Source organism: Notamacropus eugenii, chromosome 5, assembly GCF_028372415.1.
Source record: "Notamacropus eugenii isolate mMacEug1 chromosome 5, mMacEug1.pri_v2, whole genome shotgun sequence".
NCBI classification, from domain to species: Eukaryota; Metazoa; Chordata; class Mammalia; order Diprotodontia; family Macropodidae; genus Notamacropus; species Notamacropus eugenii.
The window spans coordinates 186,049,035-186,065,268 of record NC_092876.1 but is presented as its reverse complement, the minus strand read 5'-3'; the positions used below and the strand labels follow the sequence as shown (position 1 = coordinate 186,065,268).

General features: G+C 40.0%; 2 protein-coding genes across 2 annotated transcripts in view; one reads left to right on the top strand and one right to left on the bottom strand.

Annotated features, from left to right (window-relative positions):
- LOC140507770 (potassium-transporting ATPase alpha chain 2-like) overlaps positions 1-15,328 on the top strand; it is a 32,473-nt gene extending 17,145 nt beyond the window's left edge. Inside the window, 12 exon segments of the mRNA XM_072615698.1 lie at positions 2,461-2,653; positions 3,496-3,671; positions 4,902-5,038; positions 7,511-7,661; positions 8,814-8,982; positions 9,082-9,236; positions 10,410-10,533; positions 10,703-10,848; positions 12,253-12,386; positions 14,517-14,618; positions 15,078-15,169; positions 15,300-15,328. Coding sequence (XP_072471799.1) covers positions 2,461-2,653; positions 3,496-3,671; positions 4,902-5,038; positions 7,511-7,661; positions 8,814-8,982; positions 9,082-9,236; positions 10,410-10,533; positions 10,703-10,848; positions 12,253-12,386; positions 14,517-14,618; positions 15,078-15,169; positions 15,300-15,328 — 1,608 coding nt within the window.
- On the bottom strand, positions 13,050-15,334 carry LOC140505553 (thymocyte nuclear protein 1-like). The gene is made up of 3 exons (XM_072611650.1): positions 15,245-15,334; positions 13,356-14,072; positions 13,050-13,268 (listed from the first exon to the last, which is right to left on the bottom strand). Exons 2-3 carry the CDS (start codon positions 14,002-14,004, stop codon positions 13,222-13,224), a joined length of 696 nt encoding a protein of 231 aa, XP_072467751.1. The 5' UTR covers positions 14,005-14,072; positions 15,245-15,334; the 3' UTR covers positions 13,050-13,221.
- Between the last annotated feature and the right edge of the window lie 900 nt (positions 15,335-16,234).

Below are 16,234 nucleotides of genomic sequence, written 5' to 3'. Positions count from 1 at the left end.
ATTACCCCAAGCTAACAGCCTTGCTGCTGGCACCTGCTATGAGGCTGGCTGCTACTGCTGTTCTTGGACCTCACTCCCTTCCCAACTCAGTGAGATAAACTTTTGCTTCTGGACTGGGAACCTGCTTCCTGCTCCTAGACCAACTCTGAGGAGGTTTTCTAGTTGTTTGGAGGGGAATTTAGGAGGATTTCACAGGGCTCCTTCCTCACTCCATTGTCTTGGCATCAGAAGCTATCCTTCACTTCTGAAGAGGACCAATGACATCATACTTAATGTCTTGCCTTGTTCTTCAATTGGATTTGAGTGAGGCAGAGTTGCACAGTCATCAGCCTCACTCTTCCTGAGGAAATCCAGTAACAGGACAAAAATCAAGATGACTGGTGATGGACAGTGCACTCCCTAAGGGATTGCCTTACTCCAAAAATCAGTAAAGTAGGTAGGCCTCCATCACATTAGGTAGAGACAAACAAATGTCCTTTCTGACCATAGGTGGGCAAACCAAGAAGATTTTAGATTTCATTCTATCCCATTCAGTTTGAGGTCCTGGGGCTCCATGGGGTCTTTTTGCCAATACCTCAGATAATCAGCCTAGCAGTAATTGGTGCTTTCACTTCAGGAGTGTAGGAATGTCCAAAGGCTGACTGCTTCTATCTCCTTCATGGAGATAGGAATGAAGTGGAATGGGAATGAAAATCACTTTTTAGAGTCTAAAGTATTGGGGGAGTTGGTAGTATGAGAGAAAAATCTATTTGGTGCTAGAAATTTCCCTGGCAGCCATCTTGCTCAGTCTGGATTAAAGTGGATTTGCCATAAAGTAAAAATTCCTTTTTCACTACTCCCTCCCATCCCTAGCCTTCCCCTTACCCAAACATACACTTCCCTTCCAGCTCCTAAAATATACTTAATTAAATGAGGTTTGATGGTTACCCATGGTAGTACAATTTTCCCAGTTCCAGTCAGAAAAAAATATCTGTTTGTCTGTCTATCTATCTGTCTGTCTTTCTGTCTGTCTATCTATCTATCTATCTATCTATCTATCTATCTATCTATCTATCTATCTATCTATCTGTCTGTCTGTCTGTCTGTCTGTCTGTCTGTCTGTCTGTCTGTCTGTCTGTCCGTCCGTCCATCTGTCTGTCTGTCTATCTACCTATCTATCTATTTATCTATTCATCCATCCATTTATCTATCTATCTATCTATCTATCTATCTATCTATCTATCTATCTATCTATCTATCTATCTATCTATCTATCTAATCAGTGCACACTAAGGGCATCAATATGCTTACTGTTTCCACTGCAAGGAAGTCAAGTGTACAAAGAGTAAGAGATGATTTTCCAACTATGACTAATTGTGGAAGAGCTCTTCAGGTCTCTTTGAATTAATTGTAGACACACACACACACACACACACACACACACACACACACATATGGGATTCTCTTCATTGACAGTGGAGTGATGTGAAAGAAAGGCCTTCAAGCGAATGCTACTATGCTGAAAACTAATGGAATTTAAGTCTCTGAGTTCCTGGAATTTTTTTTACTGTCACCTGTCTTGACAGGACCCTGTAATTTGGTTAATGTTTAGGAGACCCTGGTGAAATATAATGAGACTAGTGCAAACATATCAGTGTGCAAGTCATTTTATGGTTAGGAAGAAGCAGAAAGAAAATTTGCTGATCTCAGTTTCCTGTGCCACCAAGAAACTGTGTCCAGCCCTAATGTTGAGACTGGGCCTACTGTCTAGTCTCTCTCCCTAGCCACAGACTGTAAGAATAGCCAGAAACCTGGAAGAGGGAAAGAGATCACAGAAGTAAATGACTCCTGATGCTATGAAACCTACAGTAGACAATTCTGCCCTGGGTATGACATTCAGTGGCATTTGTACCACCACTTAAAAGGACATCTCTTTCTCTTTAGAGAGAGGCACTGTTTCATTTTGGGTCTGTTTATTTCTCCTATGAAAGCCCAGGCTTCAGCTTTAGGTTGGGGTCAAGTTGCAATCTTCTTTTCTAGGGGAAGGCACCATGGAGATTTTTGAGATCACCATGGGTTTGAATAGCAAATCAAAATAGAAGGGATGCTGGGTATGGAGAGAGAAGTCTTAAATTCACATCTTACATCTACCATTTACTTCCCATGTGACCCAAGTGAGGCAAGTCATTTAACCTCAGTAGGCTTCAAGTCTTTTAACTATAAAATGAGGAGCCTGGTCTCTAAGGTCCCTTTCTGCTCTAACTCCTTGAACCCATCAATTGAGGAAGTTTCAATGCAAACCAAGGACATTGATATGCCTCCTGTTTCCACTGCAGTGAGGTCAAATGTACAAAGAATAAGATGATTTTCCTTCTCCTTCTCCTGTATGACTAGCTATGGAGGAGCTCTTCAGGCCTCTTAGAAGTGACAGTAACAGTGACATGTCCCATTTAGCACATTCACTTAATTTCTTCCTCCCAGCTCTCCATCCATGAGACAGATGACCCCAACGACAAACGCTTCCTCTTGGTGATGAAAGGAGCCCCTGAGAGGATCCTGGAGAAATGCAGCACCATCATGATCAATGGCCAGGAGCAACCTCTGGATGAAAGCACTGCAGAGGCCTTCCAAACTGCATACAGGGAGCTGGGAGGCTTAGGGGAGAGGGTTCTGGGTGAGTTGACCTGGGAAGGGGACAGAGAAGTAACCACTACTACATAAAGGATTTAAGTTGAGAAAATGGACAAGTTTATTAACAACAGTGGAAGGTGATACCAAGGGAAGGAAATGAATTGATGGAGTGTGTGTTTCAAAAGGACATTGGAATTTGTGTTTGGGAAAGAAAAGCATGTTTGGTGCTTAAACATACTCATAAAAATGCCTCAAGGATCAATGATTTTATTAATGATCCTCAATCCTCTAGTGCAGAAGCCATTAATGAAATCATGGATCCTTGAATGAAAGTTCTATAATTTTTTTTTAATGGTTGAGAACTGATTTTTATTGGGGGGGGGGGGGCGGTGATTTCCAGCATAGAAACTTTTTTTGCCTGGCAAAATTTCCTTATCATATAATCTCTTTTAAACAACAGATCTGTTTAACCCAATTAGGATGGCTTTTAGGAGCTTTCCTACCTGAACTTTCAAGTGCAGGCCTTAGTTTTTTATGAGTAAGACTGAGGAGGTTAGACTAATTGACCTGCACTGTCTCTTTCAGGTTAAAAATCTTTGATTCCATGATATAATTTTTTACCTGATTGACTTTTACAGTATCCTAGAGCTACATAAATACTTCTTGTGATAAATAGAAGATTCTGTCTTGTCCCTAATGAAATTCCTTTCTCACAAATATCTACTGCACCTTTCATTAAGAAGGTGCAGTTAAGAGACCTAAGTTTCTATTCAAGAAAAAGAACTTTGATGCTTTAATGTGCTTGTGTGGTATGGAAGCAGTGTCTCTCCTCCTGCAGTTTTATTGATGCCTTCCCTACTTCTTCCCCACACATATCTATTACAGGTTTCTGTCACCTCTACTTGCCAGAAGATGAGTTTCCAGATACCTATTCCTTTGATGTAGAGGCCATGAATTTTCCCACCTCTGATCTCTGCTTTGTGGGGCTGATATCATTGATTGATCCCCCTCCATCCACTGTTCCTGATGCAGTTATGAAATGCCGCAGTGCTGGCATCAAGGTAGAGTTCTTTTCTCTTATCTCTTGGAGTCCTTCACAGGTGAGAAAGATCCTTTGAGAAAGTTTCCTTTTAGAGTAAAGTTCTCTCTACCAATCCCGTGTATTTCTATTTCAATTTTACATTTGAGAGATATCATAAGTGGATGGAAAGAGAGCTGGCCTCAAAGCCAGGAAGACTTGAATTCAAGTCCCTCAGACTCAAGTCCTCTCCTGACACATGCTGGCTAAGTGACCCTGGATAGGACAGTGTTAACCTCTCAGTGATTTAGGTAACTTAAGGTGCCAATCTGTAATGACAGAGGACATTTCCTTATCAATGAAACTACTGATCCAGTGTCAACCCTTTTACGTTTACATTAGTTTTTTTTATTGATTATTAGGATATTGGTTTATTAGTATCATGTAGAGGAGCTTTTTCTCAGTATGCTGACTGTTTAGTCTAACGTCTTAATACTTGAGTCTGGTGCTGTGAAAAAAGTCAAAGGAGTGGCTGAATAAAGCACTTATATGGTTTGCAAAGTGCTTTTTACATATATTATCATATTTAATTCCATTGTTTTCCTCATGAACCTTGACAGGCAATGTAAAAGGCAAAAAAAGTCTACTTTTTAGACTTAGATTGTTTTTGGCTTTATAGCATAGGATTCTTCCCAACTCTTCCATTTACAAGCTCTGTGGTTTAGGGCAAATCAGTTAACCTCCCTGAGCTTCTGTTTCCTCACATAAAAAAAGAAGATAGAGTACGTTGCAAACCTTGAAGTGCTCTATAACATAAACTATTGATATTGTTGTATAGCACTGATGGCCTTTTAAGCTATAATGTACCGTATAAAGGTAAGGCTGTATCTTTAAGCATTTTTCTAATTCCTTTTATCTTTGTGATCTTTTAAAGTAGATTATGTAATTCCACTTTATATGCTATTTTTTTAAAAAAATCTGAGGCTGTCCCACAAATCCTTTTTCTCCAGAAAGTCAAGTAAGACCTATACCAAAAATTAAAAAATCCCTTCTTCAGAATCGAGGAACACTGGCAAATAGATATATGGAAAATGTACTGGTCCTGGGCTTTTCCAGGAAGAGATCAAAGGTCCCTCAAAGAGCAATTCTGTTATCAACACTTATTACGTATCCTACTAGCTCTTGCCTCAGCCAAGAGTAGTCATGCTCGCTTGTCACTCTGCTTTATCTAGACCTGCTTCTCATTGATTATATCTGTTTCTCCTCATTTTAGGTTATCATGGTGACAGGTGATCATCCCATCACAGCCAAAGCTATTGCCAGAAGCGTGGACATTATTTCAGCTAATAGCGAGACTGTGGATGACATAGCAAAACGTCCTAACATTCCTGTAGAGAAGATCAACAAAAGGTAAGACCAGTGGTGATGCAACTCTTATCTACCTCTTGGTTTCCAAAGAGCTGCAGTGTTAGGGGCTCATTCTCTTTGAACCACAGCCTCTTAGGCTGCTGCTGCTATATCATGTCTTTATACATACATATCCATCCACATCAACATATACATACATGTCCACACACACAGACACAGAACTGCCTTTCCACTAAAACATTCAAGGATGCCACTAAAAATGGTATATACATACACACATACATATGCATACATATATACATATACATATATAATATATATATTTGTGTGTATGTGTGTGTACACACATATATCCCCTAATTACATATTAAAACAATTTTTTGACATTTGTTTTTTTTAAATTTTGAGTTACAAATTCCCTCCCTCCTTCCTTCCTTCTCCCCCATATCCAAGATGGTAAGCAATCAGATGTAGGTTATACATGTCTAATTACTTAAAACATTTCCATAATAGTCATTTTGTACAAGAAGACTTGAATAAAAGTAAAAGAAAGAAAAGAAGAAAATGAAAAACAGTATGGTTCAGTCAGTTTTCAAACAATATCAGTTTTTTCTCTAGAGGTGGATAGTAGGCTTCATCATTAGTTCTTTGGGATTGTCTTACATCATTATATTACTGAGAATAGCTAATTTATTCATAGTTCTTCCTTATACAATATTGGTATTACTTTGTACAATATTCTGCTTCTGTTCTCCTCACTTTTCATCAGTTCATGTAAGTCTCTCTAGGTTTTCCAAAATCATCATTTCTTATAGCACAATAATATTCATGACATGTGAAAGTAGTATTCACAATAATATCCATTACTATCATATACCACACCTTGTTTAGCCATTCTCCAACTGATGAGCAATCCATTGATTTACAGTTCTTTGACACCACAAAAAGAGGTGTTATAAATTAAAAAAAAAGTGTTATTCTTGATCTAATTTTAGTTCCACTTTAGAATTGAAAAAGTTAGAACTAGGAGAGACATTGGAGAAAGATCATCTAGTCCAAGGACGCTTCACTTTTAAAAAAAAAAATATTTTTATAGCTAAATTTCAGTTTATTTGGTTTCTTTTATGTTCTTACATGTTTAAAATCATTCTCCTGAAAAGAGATTCATAGCTTTTACCAAACTGCCAAAGAGGTCAATGACAAAACAAGGGTAAAGAATCCCTTGTGTAATCCACTCACCCCTATTATATTGGTAAGGTAACTGAACTGATACCTAGGTGGGGAGGAATGAACCCAAGGTCATGAAGGAAGGACTTAGTGGAACCAGGATTCAAACAAGTTCCTTTCTGATCCATTCCAACATGAATTTGTGGTACACTTTAATATATTAAAAATTTATCTGATATTTGTCAAATATTTTTCAAATCAGTGGTTGTGTGCAGTCCCCAAACAAAACTTTCAAAGCCTTCTGCCCCTCTTTCTGATGACAAAATAGAAATCTCTCCATACATTTGCCAAATTAATCTCCCTAAGACATAGGAATGACCCATGTCAATGACTACTTGAAACTCTTCAGTGGCCTCCAGGATAAAATATATACTCTTCCCCTGGCATTTAAGGTCCTGCCCAGTCTGTCTCCCACTTGTTTTCCTTCAGGCCTGCTACATTCTAGTCATACGTCAGACCAGCCTGTGAGCTGCTCCTGAACTCATCTCTGGGCCTTTGTATAGGTTGTCTCCCCCACCTAAGATGTCCTGCCTTCTCCCCTGTGCTTCTTAGAATTCCTAAGTTCCTTCAAGATTCAACCTCACCCCGGAGGGGCCGCCTGCTGGGAATTCTTTTCTGGTCCCCCTAGCTGCTTGTATTCTCTCACATCCCCCTGAAATGACTATATTTATCATGTGCATCTTCATTGCTTCTTCCCATGGAATGTAAGCTTGTTGAGATCAGAGTCTATTTTGCCTTTGGATCCCCAGTGCCAAGCGTACAGCCTTACATGCAGTAGGAACCGATTAAATATTGATTTGTTGAATTGAATATAAAAACAATACACATATTAGGGAGAAGCAAGCACAGTGCTAGGTAGTCCAAAAAAAGAAATACTTGTTACCAGCTGGGAGAAGCAAGGAAAGCTTAACTGAGGAGTAAAGTTAGTTTTTAAGGACAAGGAGGAATTCAACAATCAGAGGATGGTGCTGAAGGAGGGCATTCCAAATACAGGGAGCAGCCAGCCATTGCTTCTCACTACCAGTTCTTTAGGGGTCCCCTGTGTAAGAGGAAGGGATTGGTAGTACTCATTCCAATTGCTCCGCTGCTAGCCTCTATTTCCCCATCTTGAATGGGGATGGCAAAGCCTATTACTGAGCCAGGCTTCTCTGTTTTGCAACAGTTTTGGGAGCATTAGTGAATAAATGAGGGGCCTGTCACTTTCAGAGGGTTGTTATCTACTGGACTCCCTTGATCAGCATTAGAGTTGTCTTTTTTCCTGACTGGTTTTTTCTTTGGCCCTTCCAGGGAGGCAAGGGCTGCTGTGGTCAGTGGGATGGAGCTGAAGGAGATGAGCCCAGAGCAGCTGGATGAGCTCCTGACCTACCACACTGAAGTTGTCTTTGCAAGGACAACTCCTCAGCAGAAGCTGATAATTGTGGAGGGCTGTCAGAGACAGGTGAGTCATTGGGGAAGTAGAGCTCAATACTGTGCCTGGCATATAGTAGGTGTTTAATAAATGTTTATTGACTGAGTAACAGGTACCCCAGTGTGTCTGAGTAAAATACCTTCAGACTGTCATTGAGCCTGAGGGGAAGCCTTATAATAACAGAAGGCTCTTTCTCAAAAGACAGCGATGATTCCTTTACAAAGCCTCAGGAAATGAAATGGGTAGTTCTTTTAATGAAATTCAATTCAATTTCCCAAGCATTCATTAAGTATTTATTTTGTTCTAGGCACTGTGCCAGGTATTAGACAAAATAATGACAAAACAACTCCTTAAGGAGCTTGTATTCAAGTTTTTTCAGCTAACGAAAAATAATTGGGGAAAAAAGACAAAATCAAAAAATAAAACCCTAACAAATATTATCATCAGATAAAGTAGATTCTCTCATTGGCCATGTGCAAAAAATGTCTTATTCAGGACCTTGACTCCGTCACCTCTGTGTTAGGAGGTAGGTAGTATCTTTAAGCATCAGTCTACTGGAATAGTGGTTGCTCATTGTGTTAATGACAACATCCAATGTTGTTTGGATGGTATTAATGCACAAATTATTCAGATTCTGCTTTCTTCACTCTGCATCAGCTCATAAAAATCTTTCCAGGATTCTCTGAAATGATCCCTTTCATTATTTCTTACAGGACAACAGTATTTACCATTATATTCATATACCATGGGCTTGGCTTGAATGAGTTTTCATCTGTCACAGTTTGAAGAAGGTGGTGGCCCATCTATTTGTCATTCTCTAATTATGACTTCGTTGTTGAGTAAATTATTTTAGCTGGCCCTAACTATGGAGATAACTAAGGAAAGAATGTGATCCTATGACCAATATTTTATCAGGAGCCCTAGAGTTACTCATCTCTGTCCTCTGCCATTTTATAATTCACCTCCATTCATTGGAAAAGGTCTTGCTTGGAGACTTATTACTCTTGTTCATTACGTCATGAGGCACTATAACCCTTCCACTGCCCTCCTAAATGAACTCCTACAGTTCTTCCTACCTTCCAGATCAGATGAAAGTTTTTTTTATCAGTACTCCAAACTTGGCTCCTCCTTGAAGTTTCTAAATTTAAATTTAAAAGTTTGATTTCCACTTTGTTCTTCTAGAATGCTGTTGTTGCAGTGACAGGGGATGGTGTTAATGATTCCCCAGCCCTGAAGAAGGCTGATATTGGGATTGCCATGGGAACTGCAGGTTCTGATGCAGCAAAAAATGCAGCAGACATGGTCTTACTGGATGACAACTTTGCCTCCATAGTGACAGGTATAGAGGAAGGTAAGTAAGGTCCCCTGCATAGAAAGGTGCCATTACAGAAGGTTAATTTAACCTTCTGATTTGAGGGTTACTCCTCTGACAAGAACATTCTCCTCATAGGTTGCCTAATCTTTGACAATCTGAAGAAAATCATTGCATTCACCCTGACCAAAAACGTCGCAGAGCTTATCCCTTTCCTTATCTTCATTATTGCTGGGGTCCCTCTGCCCATTGATACCATTGCCATCTTGTTCATTGACTTGGACACTGATATTGTAAGTAGCTGAGGAACTAGGGAATCAAAGAAATAGGTGCAATAAACTTTTGGGACCATAGTTTTTCCTTCTGGTTTTTCTGTCCCCTGAAAAGACTTCATTAACTTGTCAAAAGAGCAATAATAAAATCAATGCTCTCCTAAATTAGGCTTTTCATACCATTCCATTTATCTTAGCCTCCAAAAATGCATACAGCCTGTTTCTCAAGTTACTTATCCCTGAACTGGGGGCAATGATCAAGGATCATAGGTGAAGCTACCACCAAGACCATCTGCCCAATGTTTAGGAGCCCAGTTAGGTTTAAGAAATCTAAGAAACATTGTAGGATACAGCCCCCAACTTATCCAAGGCTCTATTAATTCAATAAAGGATAGCTATAGTGTTTTCCAAGATCCTTTGATCGTAAGATCATGTGGCAGTTTAAATCTTCCCCACTCAAGGAGGGGGCCACTTGCTAGAGGAAATGTAATGGAGACTAGTGGATGGAGTAGAAAATGGGAAGGATGGCATTATTCACATATTCAGGAATCTGAACTAATCATAGGCCAGTGTAATTTCCTTAACTGTCTCTGCATCTAGGATCAACCAAATTGATTTGTAGGATCAAAGATCTAGAGCTGGGAGATTAGAAATCATCCAGTTGAACCTCTTCATTTGACAGATAAGGAAATTGGCTCTCAATGATTAATGTAAGGGCACACCAAGTACTTAATCAGAGGCAGGGGTGGTACCAACCCAGGTTCTCTAAATCCACAGACAATTTATAACTAAAGAATGACTGAAGAATAACCAACATTGTTGAGGGTACTTTATTCATGTAACTTTGAAAAGCATGAATAAAGGTTAAGTGGATAAGAGAAAGCCAACAGAGACACAGGAAGGGAAATAGCTCTTGCCAGTAGCTTGCCAACCTCCCCCCTTCCTTCTCTACAACAGTAATATATTAGGCTGCTCACACATTTTGGCATAGTTAGAGATCAGTTTCTTTTGAAACTGACAGCAAATGGCTCTTGTTACTTGAAGACTTGAAAGTTTCTGGCCAAGCTGCTTCCAGAGAGTTGGGGTTCACTTATTCTCTCTCTTCTATTTGCTATCTAAATACTAATTGGCTTTGTTCTAGCTACAGGGCAGTGGTAAGTGACTGGATTTCACCCTCTTCTTTCCCCTCTATAGATTCCTTCCATTGCTTTAGTCTATGAGAAAGCTGAGAGTGATATCATGAGCCGGAAACCACGCAACAAGAAGAAGGACAGACTGGTGAATCATCAGCTGGCTTTGTACTCCTATCTGCAAATTGGTATGCTGAGTCTAACTCCCAGCTGTCACTTTAGTACCAAAGGTCTTTCCTAAGGCTATTTCCTAAGGCAATCAGAAGCTGCTTTTTATTTTATTTTTGGATGGGAAGGGGAGAATTGGAAAGAGAATATCCTGAACTCATCTGTTCCTACATCTCCTTTGTCCTCTAGGAATGTTGCAATCTGTGGGAGGCTTCTTTGCCTACTTCACTGTCTACACAGTCCAGGGATTCAAACCTGACAGGCTCCTTTACTTACGGCCATTGTGGGAAAGTGATAGCCTTAATGACCTTGAAGACAGCTATGGACAAGAATGGGTAAGGGAAGTCAGAATTTTAGCCCCATTTATTCTCTACTCTGTTTGATCTGATTCATGCTGAAATGTCATGTTTTAGACTGCCCTAGTGATACTACCTTATTAGAATCAGTAAGTGAATGAAAACTTCAACAAACATTTGTTCAGTGAGGACTATGCACTAGACAGTGTACTGAGTGCATGGGATACAAATATGCTAAGGACAAAAGCATTTATTATAGACATACTATTGTCTACCCCTGCCCTTAAGGATCTTACATTCTAATGGTGGTACACAATACCCTGAGGAACTGATGATTTGTGGAAAAGGTTTCAGGGAAGAGAAAAAGGTGCAGTCATGGTAGCAAGTTTTGAAAATGAAAGGATCAAAACCCCCAAGGCATGGTCACTGATGATGAAATATATTTCTGTCTCCTCATCTGAGAAGTGGTGGACAGTAAGAGGGGAGTGCCAAATAGCCACTTTACTGGTTTTCTCCATTGAACTGTTTTCTTTTATTAAAAAGGAGGGAAATGAAGAGAACAGAATGAAACTGTCCACATTTCCTTGAGATATGTAAAGGAAAACTACAATGAATAGCACCCGGGTAAATACAGAGGACAATGTTGATTACTAACTATCTCACTAGCTGTTTTTGGAGTTTGGGTGGCACAGTAATTAAAGCTCTGGGCTTGGAGTCAGGAAGACCTGAATTAAAATCCTGTCTGAAACTTACTAGCTGGGTTAGGTTACCATGGGCAAGTCACTTAACTTCTCTGACCCTTGATTTCCTCATACATGTAATGGGGATAACAGTAGTGCCTTCTTGACAGGGTTGTTGGGAGAATTCAGCTACTTAACATTTAAAATGCTACATAAGTGTAAGTTATTATTATTAAATTGGATATATATATGTATTTCTTTTGTTAAAACTAAGTTTATCAGTTTTTTTTTAAACCTCAGTGAGATGACAGTCTTATGGAAGGAAATTTTGATTCTGAATGGAAACTAATTGCTCTTTGCTTGTGCAGTTAGTTCTCTTTGGGAAAGAGATGAGATCATCTGGTTCAGCTTAGATTCCTAGAGTTATCCAAAGTTCAAGGTGGTCAGGGGTCAGAACACAAGTGTAGAATTGTGCCTAATGGAGACGTAGCTGATTTTCAAGAATGGAAATGGCAAGTTAAAGTTTTATTTGCATAGCTCTGAACTTTATCAGGACTTGTCCTTGCTTTTGGTAATAGTTTGCCAGAGCTGACATGCATCAGCTTTGCCATAGACACAAAAGAACAACTTTGTTGCAAGACATAACATGAGGATAAGTAAGATAAATCACATCATCTTTTCTTTCCTACTCAACTGTTCCCTTTTCTGAGAAACTGGGTAGCCATCCATTTACACACGTATCCCTCTTCCTGATCATTTGCAGACAAAATATCAGCGGAAGTATTTGGAATGGACTGGATACACTGCTTACTTTGTTGCAATTATGGTCCAGCAAATTGCAGATGTGATCATCAGGAAAACACGGAGAAATTCAATTTTCCAGCAAGGTCTCTTCAGGTATCAACTAGACTTTTCAGAGGCCTGTCATGCAAAGAGGGTGGAATTCTGCTGGTTCATCAAAGGGACCAATGCTAGGATACCTACTATGGGAAAAGATTGTTTGACATGGCTCTGGGTCATATTAGCCTGATGGGCTTCAGTCAGTCAGTAAATATGCATTAAGTGCTCCACATGTACAGGCAATGTGCTAAGCTTTGGGCCACAAAGAAAGACAAAGATATATTTCTGCTCTCAAGGGAGACAACATGCAAACAATTGTATACAAATATATACATATATATAATATATATACATATATACACAAATATATAATTGTATACATATATATGTATGTATGTATGTATATACTGGAGATAAATTACAGAAGAAAGGTATTAGCTTTAAAGAGAATTGGGAAAGGCTTCCCATGGAAGGTGGAGATGGGGAAGGAAAGCATTCTAGACTTGAGGAACATCCAGTAAAAGTGCCCAGTGTTGGGAGATGGAGTGTCTTGTGTGAGGCTCAGCAAAGAGGCTGGTATCAATGGAACACAAACTAGTATGTGATAGGGTGTAAGAATGCTGAATGTGTGTGGGAAAGGGGGAAATGGAAAGGGAAGTTATGAAGGGCTTTGTGTATATACATACATATGCATTCAAATACATACAAAATATATATATATTTTTTGTTATATTGATGTTTTAATAATAATAAAACACTTATCAGGTATACAGACAGACCAACCCTGAAGAAAAAAGTAACCAGCAAATCCAAATCCCTCTCACCTCCTTGTTAGAGAGAGACGTGGCTTGCTTGGAGAAATAGTCCTTCGTTTTCAACAAGAAATTTCCATTTAACTTGGCTTCTTGTCTTCCAGGCTCAAGACAAAATCAAATTCCTCTACCAAAGAGGGAAAAGGGAAAGTCTGAGCTGGAGGTCAGGTGGTTTTGGTATGAGTATAAAGAGGAAGGGTGGGCTAGCTCTCACCTTGGGTCAAGGGCTGTACTGACAGTCTCTGACGGGTGAAGAGAGCCATGTTTTCTAAAGGGCCACCATTGGCTTTGTGGGCCTGGTGATGCACCTTGAGTTCAGCCAGGGGAATAAAACGTTTGGTCATTCGAATAAACTGGACATCCACCATGGACCACTTGGGGTTGTCCTTCTTGCTGGATGGGTCATAATGAGGGCTATTTTTCTCAAATTGTGTGTGGTCAGGGTAGGCCTCCTTCACAATCTTCATGAGGCCTGCGATGCCTGGTTCCTCACAGTTGCTGTGATAGAAGAAGGCCTGCTCTCCCAGTTTCATTGCTCTCAGGAAGTTCCGGGCCTGATAGTTTCGAACACCATCCCAGCATGCTGTCTGTTTAGGCTGTGCTTTGAGATCCTTGATGCCAAACTTCAGATCTATGCCCTTCTCCAGCCGGCTTTCTGGCTCTGATTTCATCAGCCAGTAACCACTTGGCTCCTTTCCACAATTTTTAGTGGCTCGATCCTTCTCTGGGGAGTCACAGGTCTTTGCTTCTACCACTGGCTTGTGTAGGGTCTCAGTCTTGGTGGCCTTGACACATTTGCCTGATAGAGCCTCCATTTCTGGCTCGGGTGCACACCGGGAGGCTCTCTTCCGTGGCCTCGGCATGGTCTCTCAGCAGGGATCTGGACAAAGGGAGCTCTGGAGCAGAGAAGGCGGCCGCCTGCGGCCTGGTCCTGGGAAATGTCAAAATATATTTTTTTATCCTGGATGTAACAGGGAGTTTAGTGAGGGTACAGAAGTTAAGAGGAACTCTTGGCAGGGACACCTACTATTGGACCACTAAAATAATACAGGCATGGGATGGTGAGGACCTGCACCAGGGTGGTAGCATTGTTAGAGAGAAGGAAGTATATACAAGAGGTATTCATATATATTTCTATCTATCTATATACATATCTATCTATATCTATATATAAAATTCACAAGGATGAAATCAATAAGCTTGGCAACTGATTGGATATGGTGGGGAGGGAGATAATGAGGAGATGACTTGCAAGTTGGGAGCCTAAAGAACTAAGAATTTGGTGGTGCAATTCCCTACCATAACAGGGAAGCTGGGAAGAGGGGAGGAATAACCAAGTGGATTCAAAATCTGTTCATGTTTATATTTCATACAGAAATAAATATATCTGGGTTGGGATTGCATCTCAAATTATCATAGCAGCAGTCCTCTCCTGTGGATTTGGAAGTATCCCAATCCTGAATTTCACCACACTTAGGTGAGTTATGTGCCCTACCCTGGGAAGGGAAAACACTGGCCCCCATTCTGAGGAGAGTTGGGGACCAGGTTGGGGTAGGATGAAGATGCCTAGATTAGAAATGAGGTAGTAATGATGGGAGACCAAAAACCCCTTCTGAAAAAATGGTTAGGCCTGCTCAAGCCAGTGAGGGAAATGAGGATGAATTCAAATCCCCATTCCCATTGGAAAGATTTGAAGGAAAAAAGCACACTTTATGTCCTCATCTTTGAGTATTCGTTGCTTTGTATTATGCCTTCAAAGAAAAGAGCTGGTTTTGGACAATTTAGAAAAAAGCCTTCCCTGCTCTGAATCCACCTGAAATTGTGCCAGAGCCAAGAAGGCAGTGAAGTTAATAGCCCCATCACTATTTATCTGAAAAGCTAGTTCTTATCTTCTGATACACTTTGACTCTTGCATTTGGCTCCATTTCATTTCCAGGGTTCAGCGTTGGTTTGTGGCCGTACCATATGCCATTGTCATCTGGCTATATGATGAGTTCCGAAACCTCCTGGTCAGGTGCTATCCAGGAAGTAAGTAATGTCAAAAAAAAGAAGGAATTTGGGTCCAGATTTGGAAGACCCTGCTGAGGTTTATTGAGCATTTACCTTTTTACATCTCCCACAGGTTCCATATTTTTATTGACTCTTTCTCCCCCTACAGGCTGGTGGGATAAGACCATGTATTACTGAAATGGCTTTCAGTTCCCAGGACTCTTCTGAATTTCTTCCAATGATGTTCAGTGTTTTCCAGTCACCTCTCCTGGGAAGTCTCCTGTGCAATATGGGCATCATCAAATCCACACTAGAAGAAATTTGTATGAAAGATTCTCAGTTACTGTAAAAATGTAAAATTTTTGTAAAATTGATATTTGTTGTTTTGTATGCACTGTTTTTTCTTCTGCTCCCTACCCTCCATTCTTCTTGTTTGTTTAAAATGTATAGGAAGTGGAAGTGGAAGTGGAAGTGGAAAAGAAAAAGAACCTGTTGAATCTTACATAACTTTCCACACTGTCTAATTGTAATTAGGCATTGTAAACAGGCCATTGTAAAACCTGTACTTGCACTGGGGTTTGAAACTTGAGTTTTATGAACACAACCGGGACACAATTGTGTGTAGCACAAACCCTAATGGATTGGCCTAGAGAGGCCACATTTTAAAGTAAAAACTATTTTCTAAAATCAGGTTGTGACTGTGTTGTCACTACTAATTAAATTTCTTTGTGCCCTAGAAATAATAGATGGAAAAAGATATTAGTAAGTTGTGTTTGGATGATTCATCATTTCACTCTTTCCCTCCTCCCCTTCTCCCCAATCACTACTTATATGGCGTATAATGGAAGTGGAGTTGCAGAGCCAGAGCCATTTGTTGAAATGGAAAAACTCAAAGTAATTTATGATCGAGCTAGAATACAATAAGAAAGGCCCACCTTCTAAATTGGGCTGGAAACTTTTCTAAGGATGGAATTTCTAGGACATCATTCTAGGAATGAGAAATTGAGCAGGGAAAGCATTTCCTATTACCCCTTCTATGATTTCCAGTCACTGAATAATGAGTCTAATCGAAATATATAATATAATCTAAGAAGAACCTCTAGT

What these genes read in the sequence shown, in the direction of transcription:
- LOC140505553 (XM_072611650.1), bottom strand. Translation starts at nt 14,004, where the DNA reads ATGCCGAGGCCACGGAAGAGAGCCTCCCGGTGTGCACCCGAGCCAGAA. An exon ending in AGTACAGCCCTTGACCCAAG is followed by an intron (nt 13,269 to 13,355) that starts GTGAGAGCTAGC and finishes CCTCTTTGGTAG; the next exon opens with AGGAATTTGATTTTGTCTTG.